Source organism: Oryza sativa, chromosome 3 (genome assembly GCF_034140825.1).
Source record: "Oryza sativa Japonica Group chromosome 3, ASM3414082v1".
NCBI classification, from domain to species: Eukaryota; Viridiplantae; Streptophyta; class Magnoliopsida; order Poales; family Poaceae; genus Oryza; species Oryza sativa.
In genome coordinates, this window is record NC_089037.1 from 30,532,453 (window position 1) to 30,544,361 (window position 11,909).

General features: G+C 43.0%; 1 protein-coding gene across 1 annotated transcript; it reads right to left on the reverse strand.

Annotated features, from left to right (window-relative positions):
- Positions 1–9,379: 9,379 nt before the first annotated feature.
- ACS1 (1-aminocyclopropane-1-carboxylate synthase 1-like) lies at positions 9,380–11,640 on the reverse strand. The gene is made up of 4 exons (NM_001418628.1): positions 11,303–11,640; positions 11,070–11,207; positions 10,811–10,971; positions 9,380–10,712 (listed from the first exon to the last, which is right to left on the reverse strand). The coding sequence occupies exons 1-4, from the start codon at positions 11,477–11,479 to the stop codon at positions 9,725–9,727; spliced, it is 1,464 nt and encodes a 487-aa protein (NP_001405557.1). The 5' UTR covers positions 11,480–11,640; the 3' UTR covers positions 9,380–9,724.
- Positions 11,641–11,909: the final 269 nt, after the last annotated feature.

Below are 11,909 nucleotides of genomic sequence, written 5' to 3' on the forward strand. Positions count from 1 at the left end.
GTGAATCTTCTAGGAAGCTTATTAAGGACCTAGGAGTATGACTTATACGCTCCACCCGAGGGGTAGTCTACAGACGGTCTAGTACCAGATAAGACTCTGAGTAAAACTTGCTTGCACAAGACTTGCAATTCAAGGCGTGGTCCATTGTTCAAGTTGTGAGTAAGTGTAGCTTGGAGTTCTAGGTGGATATTCAACCTTAATCGGTCTTCATCGAACCGCTAGTATATAAATAGTACATTGGAAAAGGCAAATCTCAGTGGGATTTTGAGATTTGGTGAGGGATTGTTGGAATTAATAGATGGGCTAAGGCCCATTCGAAGATTAGTTCTTTGGAAAATTACAAAAGCCCACCTCATGGGATGGCATGCATGTGGAGTTTAGTACCACCTTGCTTATTCTAGGAGAGGGGGACCTCTTTAAAAGGGAGGATGCCCTCCTAGCCACTTGAAGCATGTGTGGTGGGAGAAGAGGGGAAACACGCGCGCGCGCGCGCTCACTCGCCTGGCCTGGCAGTGCAGGCGGCGCGCGTGCACGGCGTACGCGTCGAATGGTCCACAAAATTGGCTCCTCACCCTTGCGCAGATGCAGCCTCCTTTTGCAGTTTTGTTTTGCTGCAGGAAATTCAGATTTGTTTTGTTTTGGAAACATTCCGAAAAATCCGGTGCGTGAAAATGGCGTGGAGTCCGGATAAGTTACGCGCGACTTATCTGGTTCGGTTTACGCGGGCGCCCTGATCAAGCGACCTAACTCTATACAAACCGAGCCGCCGCCTTCACGCAACATACGCGAACTCAATCTAGGGTTTGCCTCCTACTCTGTACTGCATCGTGGCTCGTAGACTACTCCATCCCGCTCGCCGGCGTGCATCGGCGATCAGGAGAGCAGGTCTCCGGAACCTCTACCTTCGACGTCCTACACCGGGAGAAGGCGGCAATAAGGTTTTTGGGAAGCGCTTCGCGCGACTGCTCCATGTTCGTCCGTGACGGCTCGCCTTCCTCTCCGCTCGCGTGTTGCGCGCCTTCATCGACGCCCGCAACCGCGAGTAGTTCCTGCCGAGCAACCGGTCTTTCCGCCACTTTTGTACGTGTTCGATATGTTACGCATATTTGATCTGTTCATGTTTTACTGCTTAGTTTACATGTGTAGATCTAATGATATGATCATGCTAGTTTACATCTGGAATATCATGATTTATTTATGGAATAAATTAAATCATTATGTGCTTATAATTTCAACAATATCGAGGTTGATAAAGTCATCGTAGGTAAAAAAAAGAATGGTAAGCAAGAAATATGAGCTTTGATGTGCTTTGATATGCAATTTTTTTTCTACTTATGTTTTAGTAATTTCACTGTTGACACACCCATGTTGCAGAGTGAGTTGATGGGAAACTAAACTTTCTACCTGAGGACATCCCGAATGTATACGTAGTTCTCGTGGACAACATTACGCTTCTTGAGAAATTCGCGTGACACTTCCTACAAATTAAAATGTTCAGCTAATGATGCACATATGTAAAACTTGTTAGTTTTGTTAACCCTAGATCAATTCCATTAAGTGTATCTTTCTACCCTTTATTCCTCTGTTTCTTTTTCCGGTGCCACTCCCACTACATAATGAGGCTAAATGATATAGATCTATTTATATACTTCACTTTAAGATATATGTGTACTATGTAGCATATCATATCTGTTTCCGCTACATAATTCACTTATATAAGTCTAAGAACATAGCAGTTCCTAGCACGTATGTGCGAGCTTATGGATGATTATAATGTACATTAATTTCAATATTATCATGTGAGTTAACGGTTTACATAACTAATTCTGTAAGCAATCCTAGCTATTTTACCTTGTGTTGATCCAGATTAATTCATGTATGTACATATAAATGTAACAAGGTATATCTCAGTACATTTTTCTACTTTGTTCTAGCTTCAACACCTCGATTGAGTATTAATTTCTCTAAGTTAAATTATCAGTGTTCGTGAACGCGCAAAAGGTTAAATTCCAGTGTTAATTATTTTCCGTCACATACATCACAATTAAGTTCTTAATTTCCGCATTGGGTCAAATAATTACCACATAAAAATTCAACAGAACTCTAATTAGATTATTATGCTACTTTACAACACAATCGTTGTCACTTATCAGTGATTCGATCGAGCCATATATAACTATATATACAGAGCGCTAAATATGTCCTCCTCAATAATTAGCTAGCCACGACAATTCGCCGCAAATATGTTACCAAGTCATCTCAATTTGGTAATTACTAATGATTAAATTCATTTTCCATGTTACATCAGCGCATCAGCTAGCATATACAAGTTGGCTTAGGAAGAATACAAAACTGGAACTATATATGATCAAGAGGTCGATCAAATGGCGTCACACTCAGGATCATTTTTCAGACGATGTGCAAGCTTAATTATTTGATGACTAGAAGTCTAGCTAGAACCACACCAATCGCAAAATGATTGAAGCATTAAAATATAGTAAGTTACTAACTACTCTCTCCGCCCCACGATACAAAGGATTTTGAGTTTTTGCTTGCAACGTTTGACCACTCGTCTTATTCAAACTTTTTTTGCAAATATAAAAAACAAAAAGTTGTGCTTAAAGTACTGTAGATAATAAAGTAAGTCACAAATAAAATAAATAATAATTTCAAAATTTTTTGAATAAGACGAGTGGTCAAACATTGCAAACAAAAACTCAAATTCCCTTATATTATGGGACGGAGGGAGTACATGCTCTCTCTAAGTAGATAATACTTCACTTTAAAAAAAAATTGTGATCGCTATATTCTATTATAATATATATAAATATCAATCAACAAATGAATTTATTGAAGTATATTTTAAGATTAAAATGTAGATATGCATGGTCTTCATATTTTTAAGATAGATATTTTAAAGATTATTTATCATCACATTTTCTAAATTTTGTTAACAATTTTATTTAAAATGCGAAGTACTATCAATTTGAGAGGAGCAAGTATCGATTTTTTTTCACGAACTTGCAAAATGATTGCACATCAGTATATTATATTACTCCATCTATCCCAAAGTAAGTGTAGTTTGCATTGTTTATGTCTAACGTATAACCGTTCATTTTATTTAATGTTTTTATGATTAATATTTTTATTGTTATTAAATGATAAAACATAAATAGTACTTTATGTGTGACTAATTTTTTAAATCTTTTTAATAAATTTTTTAAATAAAACGGACGGTCAAACGTTAGATATAATATAGATATTTATAGTTATATTTATTTTAGAACGGAGGTAGTAGAAGAAATTGAGTTTTGTTCACAACGTAAGATACCAAACCGCAATCGTTGCCGGTTACAAGGAAATGGGATCTAGGCATCTAGCGGAATAGAAAACAAACAGCAGGAGCAAGTTACAAGTATCTACGTATCACTCAGGTTTAGGTTTATAAAGTGGGTGGTCCTATATAGAACTCCCTTTATATTTTAATATATGATATTGTTATCTTTTTTACTAACGTTTAATCGTTCGTTTTATTTAAATTTTGTGTGTAAATATAAAAATATTCATATCAAACTTAAAGAACATTTGATGATAAATCAAGTCACAATAAAATAAATGATAATTATATAATTTTTTAATAAAATAAATGATCAAACGTTGTAAAAAAGTCAACAACGTTATATATTAAAATATGGATGTAGCATTTCCAGAGAAAAGCGCGTAGACTACGTGGAAGACCATCCGTGCTCCTCGTTGCAAGTCTTGTCAAAACTTTTTTAAGTAGATATTAGCATCTAGTCGTAGATAATTAATTAAGCTGGGCCTGGGAAGCTTCGAAAAAAATGGCTGCACTTGGAAAGTTTGCGTGGTTAGTGGCCGCCCATATCACTATATCATCAGTGCCGATATAGTACATCGAAAAGGGCAAAATCGGTCGAAAAAAAACAATGTGCGAAAAGGTGCAAACAGAGGACGACCGTACACCCTATATATCGTCAGTATCAATAATATAGCCGACATGCTTGGATGGTAATTAGACTAGCCACGCCTCTTATTACTTAACAATTGGTTAGGTTAGTGCATATTGTGTGATGGTAGGCCATAGGCACTAGGCAGCGGCACGGCATAGAAAATACAGAAATATGTAAAGTATTTTTGGCACGAAGTCTATTGGTCATGTAAAAAAACCAATCCTATCTATAAATCTAGACACATATATATCCAGATTCATATCTAGAATTAAGAATTATTTTTTTCGGAGGGTGTAGAAGTACTCATGCTGCTGATCAATATTCTCTGATTGGTTAACCTATGAGTCGGCTATGACTAATAACCCGTAGATATATTGAATGAAGCGATATGGCACAATCATCATTTTGTTTATACTGGTTACATACCACAATAGCTTATTAACAACAAAGAAATAATTTACAAATAAAACTTACATGCACGCTCTTATCAATTTGAGAACAAATGCTGAAAAATAAACCACGTAAAGGAAAAAAAAAGGCTAAAATCAAATCTAAAATATGGTTTTAAAATCTAAATTTTAGCTGCGGCTTGTAAGCTAAAGGGTAAACAATGTGACCTTAACATTTTACTGGTAAAAGTTTTATGCATGTTAATTTGTGGTTTAGAAAATAAGGCAGAAAAACATTCCACGATAAAACCCTAGAAATTAAGTTTTAAATTTAAATTTTAGTTGTACCTGATAATCTAATAAACAGATGATAAAGATCACACTTCAACCGTGAATACCGATGTTGCGTGTCAGCTTAATCACTTTTACCCCCATAGTGCCAAGGCAAGATATATGGTACTGACTACAGTAACATTGTCGAATCATATCACAACACATACAAACATGCAGACATTATATGGGCAGCATCCAGCATATTGGCAACCCTACACGTACAAGGAAAGGTATATATCACCTTATCTAGATGTCCCTCTTTGTGCAAAGCCATATTCATTCACTCCAATCATTTATACCCTAATATTTCCACTACAAGTAAAGGCAAATACTCCCTCTGTTTTCATTGGTCAGCCACCTAGCTCACCTTCATAACTCAAAATAGCTAGACTCCTGGTAGCGATCAGAGGACCCCGTGAAATGTTAGTACAACACATCGAGGTACGTGGAGGAAACATGAAAATAATTGACACAGTGGAGACACATGATATGGTTCTAGAAGATAAGATGAGTAATGGGAGTGATCGATCATCGATCCACAGTTACACTTTTTTTTTTCGAACACGCAAAAAATTTACACATTAATATATTAGAAGAAAAATAGTTTTTATTACACAACGCAATTGGCTAGACAGACCTATGCCGTTGTTACACTAGCACATTCTTTCTTCATAAGCGAGATGAGTATATTTCTACATAACAACAATTTTAGAACTCTAAACATGCAATGTAATAGTTATATCATTAGAATTCAATAGCAATTACTTCGCTAAAGCGTAATATCTACTCACTCCATCAAAAAAAACTCAATCTAGAAGTGGATGTGATCCCTCCTAAAGCAACGAATCTGGAAAAAGGTAGTACATATTTATTGTCCTAGTAGGAGTCATATTTTCTCGTAGTTGAGTGTTTTTTTTTGAACGGAGAAAGTATAGCTATTCGTTTTGGTATAGCGTAATAACGGTCAAAGTGTGATCATGCTCAGTCAAACTACCAAAATGTTGAGGACAGGAGATCGGGGTTATCCAGCAAAACCAACCAATAAAATCGCAGCTTGCTCGATCGATCACATGCATGGACAGTGCAGAGGTGTCCCGGGCGAGTCAAGGAATTTCCCTTCTGGGTCCAGACACCCGCGTCCACGCCATGCCCGGGGGCAGGCCGGTTTCCATCCAAATGGTGTGGATTCGTTCGGTCGTCGATCTCGTCCCCGCCGGCCTACGGCCGGGGGTGAGCCCCCATGTGCCGTGCTCGGACCTGCCTCTCCGAGACTCTGATCTCCAGGTCTCTCCTCGTTTGCATGCCGGTGCGGTTAGCTGCTGCGTCTCCCATCTCCCGAAAACGGCGAATTGTCCCGTTCCAGTCTCTCCTTGTTTGTCCATCTGCCCCTCATGTGTCGCGGCTGTTGGTGGCAAACCCCCTTGGCTTCATCTACGTACACTACCCAAGGGATTTTCCTGTACCACCTGAAAAAAATACTGTAGCAACAGGGTGTCTTGCTCCTTTTTTATTTTTTTTTACCTCTGTTCCCCTGAAAGAAATGAGGGGAATGTGATAGTTGGTCTCTGGATGATAATCTAGTTTGCTTAATTATTACGAGTGTTTCCACGTTTATGTTCATGTTTCGTCTTTTCCGTCGGAGATGAGAATGCTTTTAGATCTATGTATGGATCTTGTTTGGATTGATACCTAAGGACATATATAAAGGTAGAATCTAATATGAGCTATCTATATTAATTAATATCACTAGAGACTATCCTTTTACAATGGTAGAAACAATAAAATTTCTAAATCATTATTGCACTAAATATTTTTTTATTATACTTCTTTCCTTTTCTCCAACCTCATGCAACAAACTTTCCGTTAATAAATACTAAGAATCGATTCTGAGCTGTTGTCATGCGTAGCAACGATGTTTCTCTTTTCTTCCCTCTTATTCTTCCAGGTCATAAAATTTACTTGCATGACAACAAAGAGAGTCCGTTATTGGACACCATAGTACATGCTCTAAATTCTAAGGAAGGGTTAGGAGTAATTTAACTTCGTTTTTTTCTCATGTCGAAGGAGATTGTCAGTCTCATTTTTGTCTAAACAAGATCTATGAAATAAGGGCTAAATTGAAAGAAGAACGGTTTTCCTACTTTCCAGTTGTAGTGCGCAAACGCGCAATCTATCAGGTGGTTATTCATGTCAAACATTTTTGACTAGTTGTCGTATCCCAAAGTAGAAACGAGTAGCTTTGCTTTGAAAAATTTTCAGCTACTGCGTCAAACATTGGATAAGTGGAATTCTTCCTTACTGTCTAGACTTTGAGCGAATGGAAAACGTTGAATAAGATGGAAGAGTCGTGTACACCTTATCAAGTGAATGAGTCATATCGGTGGTTGACATGGGTATGTCGGGTGATTTTCTCTTTATCCTCGTCCTATTAGTCAACATTTTCGAAAGATTTCGCGAACTAGGTATTGAAATGAAACGTACACATATATGCTAAGATTAGGGGTGGATCTAGGAAAAAAAATTAGAGAGGCTCAATTATAGAGTTTCTTCAACCTCCAATCATTTAGGGACCTTTAGTTTATTATTTATGGTGAAAAAAAATCAAAGAGGTGCTCACGGGGGTATCCATGAATCTTGTGGGTGTAGGGGGGATCCACGTCGAATCAGCCCCTGGCTAAGATTGTGATGAATACATCAAGATGACTAGGGTCGAGTTTAGTTCCAAACTTTTTCTTCAAATTTCCAACTTTTCCATCACATCAAAACTTTTTTACACGAGCAATTCTACGGTCCTTGAGGAAGTACCATGAGGTACCAAAATTTTAGTGTAAAATTTGGTACCTCATAGCACATAGGTACCAAGAGGTACCAAATTTACAATAGAAAAAATGGTACCTCATGGTACCTCCTCAAAGACCGTAAAATTGCTCTTTTTACACACACAAACTTCCAACTTTTTCGTCACATCGTTCCGATTTCAACCAAACTTTCAGTTTTAGCGTGAACTAAACACACTCTGGTAGTACAGTTCTATGGGACAAATTAACAATTGATATATAAGCCCTGGCATCATATATTGATGCCACAAAAGAACATAGCGATAAAACAAACCATGACACTAAACAGTCCGATTAATAATCTCCAGCACACCTGAACACTGATACCAAACGAACAGCTTTTTTTTTCTTTTACCAAGATAGTGTGAACACAAAGTAAGCTAACCCCGAATGACAATGTACAGTCCCAAGTTACAGGCTTCCAGAGCTGGTAAGTAGCAGCAGTACCACTGCATGGCTTCCCAAATCACCAGGCCCGGGGTTTTCATGTCCTGGCGGTAAGCGTGGTTATCGCGTAGTAACCGTAATAAATCGTACGAAACCATATAAAATTTTAAAATATTTTTTAAATTTATTTAAATTTAAGGAGATTACTGAGGTTTTTCTTTTATCGTACCCCGCGGTAACCGCGATCACAGTTTAGGAAACCCTTTTAAAAAAAAAAAAAAAAAAAAAAAAAAAACTCACTGCCACTTGCTTCAAGTGCTCCGCTGCGTTCTACATCAGCTCACGCAGATCAGCTTTCAATATCATCATCACATACACTTATTAACCAAATAATGTACTACGGAGTACTCACTACCGAGCACATTAACCAAAAAGTCTCCGTTTGACATTGCAGTAGCCTTACAAAATCAACTGTGTGTGCCGCTATCATTCGGAAGCATTTCTCGGAGCATTAAAGGCTAGATTTTATATCTCCTAACCAATTGGGACTACTCCAATATTCCAGTCACCCTAGGGCCATGTTTAGTTCACCTCTAACTACCCTCAACTTCCAACTTTCCATCACATCAAAACTTTCCTACACAAATAAACTTCTAATTTTTTTTCCAAACTACCAACTTTTCTCTAAACTTCTAACTTTTTGCAGAAACTAAACACAGCCTAGATGAAAGAGAAAACAGCCGAAATCGAATGACCTGTTCACTTTGATGCTATTTTCGACCATAGCATTTTTTGGTAAAATTATCTAAAAAATATCTACGTTTAGTTTGTTGCCAAATTTAGTAAATATATAATAAATCATGTCAAAATTTTAGCAATATTATCATCTTGTAAAAAGTTTAGCAATACTAAAATTGATAAAGTTTATTTTGGCTACAATATAAAAATGCCCTAAATCAACGAGCTAAAGATCGCCCGGCACGTGATCCCGCCGCGAGCCGATCGAGTCATCGAGCTCCCAACCAGACCGTGCAGGGCGCAACTGGCCGTCCCGGCCTCCCAACTCCAAAGTCAATTCGCCTACACTCGCCGCGGCGATTTCCTTGATCAACGACTAGTGGTCATCACTGCCGTCAATTCGCTCGCCATCCATCCCCATCATGTGGGCACGCCGCCGCCCGCCGCGGACGGCAAACACAACAGCATCATTAACAACTTAGCATTAACTACCACGTTACGTCAAGCCCGGAGACCTCCGCGTTATTACTACGAGTATTTATGTGCTATATACTCCTCCTCTCTCAATCCCCTCGGTCGCATGCAATACGGAGCAGATGGGGGTTAAAAAACGCCATTGGCCCAAGTGGTTTCGCTGCAACGGTTTTGACTTTTATATGACAGCGGCGGCGAAAACACGCGATGGATGGATGCGACCGAGCCCAAATGTGGGAGTGGTAGTCGTGAACTACAAGTGGTGGGCACTAGCTTTTATTGACGAGCAATAATACTTTCCATAGGTTACAACAACTGGGAGAAATTCAGTGTCGGGGGAAAACTGAAAATTCCCAGTGAAAAATACGGGATCGATCCGATGCCGGCTGATGGAATGGATCGATATGTGATCATCCGAGACCATCGGGCATGCACGCCTCGATCCGAGGAAAAAAAAATGGCGCCAAAAGATTACAAGAAACGAAAGGAATCTGCTACTGCTGCTACTAGTATAGTGTACTGTGACGTAGTAATGTACTAGTATGTGCTACTACTGGTAATAGTAATGGACATGGTGTGGTTTTGTTCTTGGCGATTATCTCTCGGCCTTCCGGTCGGCGATGGACGGGGTGAGGCGGAGCGCCCACTTGATGGCGAGCGGGCAGCTGACGCTCCTGACGGGGACGGCGGCGCGGCGGAGGGCGGCGTTGTCGCCGCCGCCGGTGGCGGAGTCGACGAACGACCTGAGGCGCTGCATGGCGACGTCGAGGGTCTTGGCCGACATGTTGGCGAAGCAGACGCGGAACCAGCCGGGCTCGCGGCAGTGGCACGACGACCCGGGGGAGATGTTGAGGCCGACCTCGAACACCACCTTCTTCCAGAGCTCCATCTCGCCGGCGAACGACCGGCTCCGCATCAGGTGGCTCATGTCCACCCAGCAGAAGAGGCCGGCGTTGCTGGGCAGGCACCCAATGCCGATCTCCCTGAGCCCGTCCACGAGCTGGTCGTGCCGCTCCTTGATCCGCCGCTTGTTCTCCGCGACGTAGCTCCGGGTGAAGTCCCTGTCGCCGAGCAGCGCCGCGAGGAGGTACTGCGTCTGGGACGACACGAGGCCGAAGCTGGACATCTTGGTCGCCGCGGACACGACGGCGGCGTTGGCGGAGTAGATGGCGCCGACGCGGAACCCCGGGAGGCCGAGGTCCTTGGACAGGCTGTACACGACGTGCACGCGGTCGGACACGTCAGCGCCGCCGCCGTCGCGCCCGGCCACGACCTCGAGCGCGCTGACGAAGCCCGCGGGCGGCTCGGCGAACGCCGTGCCGGCGTAGATCTCGTCGCTGATGAGGTGGATGCCCTTGGCGGCGACGAAGTCGACGATCGTCTCGAGGTCGGCGCGCGGCGACGCGGTGCCGAGCGGGTTGGACGGGTTGGTGATCAGCACCCCCTTGACGCGCAGCCGGCGCTTCTGCGCGCGGCGGTACGCGTCGTCCAGCGCGGGGCGCGTCACCCGGAACCCGTTCGCGCTCGCGCAGTGCACGGGTACGATCTCCGCGCCGGTGCGCCACTTGAGGTCGCGGTCGAACCTGCATCCACCCATCCATCCACCGTTAGCCATGCGCCACCATGCACGTTGTCGCGTATGGTAAAAAGGTGTAGCAGCAGCGGCAGTGCCAGTGCGTACCCTGGGTAGTATGGGGTGGGGATGAGGAAGGCGTCGCCGTGGTCGGCGAGGCAGAACATGAGCGCCTCGTTAGCCGAGGTGGCGCCGGCGGTGAGCACGATGTTGCTGGGGTCGAACACCACCTTGTACCCTCTCTGCTCCGACATGAACCGCGCCAATGCCTGTGCAATCCACGTGCGCATATGCTCGGGGGGTTAGCCAACTGTAACTTTTGACGACCGTGTACGCGAACCAGAGTACAGTTGATTTAATTAATTACATTTTTGAAAGCCGGGAGGCCGTGGTAGTCCTGGAACAGCGCGAGCTCGCGGAAGACGGAGGCGCCGCCGCCCTCTCGCCGGAGGCCGAGCGCGTGGGGGTTCTTCTCCAGCCACTCCTCAAGCAGGTCGAACGACAGCTGCAACAGCCAAGGCAGAGCAACCATGTCGTCAGAGACAGTGTACACACATGTACAAGTGTGTACATGCAGGTGTGGCACGCGCGTGTGCGTACCTGGTTCTCGGCGAGGCCCATCTGGATGATGCCGGAAGGGTTGGAGACGGGGTCGAACGGGTTTTTCTCGTACTCCTGCCACCCCAGGAAGTAGGACGAGTCCTGGCCGTGGCTGTTGCACCCGGCCTTCTTGGACAGCAGCTGCGGCTTCTCCTCGGCGACCACTTGGCTCACCATCTCCAACTCTCCTTTTTTCTCTCTCTAACAGCCGATCGAATCAATCCGCTTGATGAGTCGGAGCAAAAATCTGTGAGAGCTAGTGTATAGCTCGAAGAACACTGGAGAGACCTGAGCTGCTGCTGCTGCTGAGTAGGAGTAGCTAGCTAGCTGGCTGCTGCTGGGTGCCTCCCAAGGTTGGACGAGCTGCTTATATAGAATCTGGTGAGGAGAGAGAGAGAGAGAGAGAGAGAGAGAGAGAGAGAGAGCGGCTAGTGCTGTGATGTGATGCGAGTGACGTTTTTCTTTTTTTTCCTTCTGCTTTTGCTTTTTGTTAATTTCTCGGGGGCTAATGGAAGCTCGCTCTAACCGCGTGTAGTACGCGACTGCCAGTGTGCTTAGCGTCAGTGAGGGGAGAGGTTAACGTCGGGACAGCAGCAGAGTGAGGTGT

Excerpts from the sequence above, each read along its gene's own strand:
- ACS1 (NM_001418628.1), bottom strand. The coding sequence starts at position 11,479 with ATGGTGAGCCAAGTGGTCGCCGAGGAGAAGCCGCAGCTGCTGTCCAAG. Across the intron at positions 11,208-11,302 it reads TGGGCCTCGCCGAGAACCAG|CTGTCGTTCGACCTGCTTGA; the intron begins GTACGCACACGC and ends TGGCTGTTGCAG. Across the intron at positions 10,713-10,810 it reads CCCACCCCATACTACCCAGG|GTTCGACCGCGACCTCAAGT; the intron begins GTACGCACTGGC and ends GGGTGGATGCAG.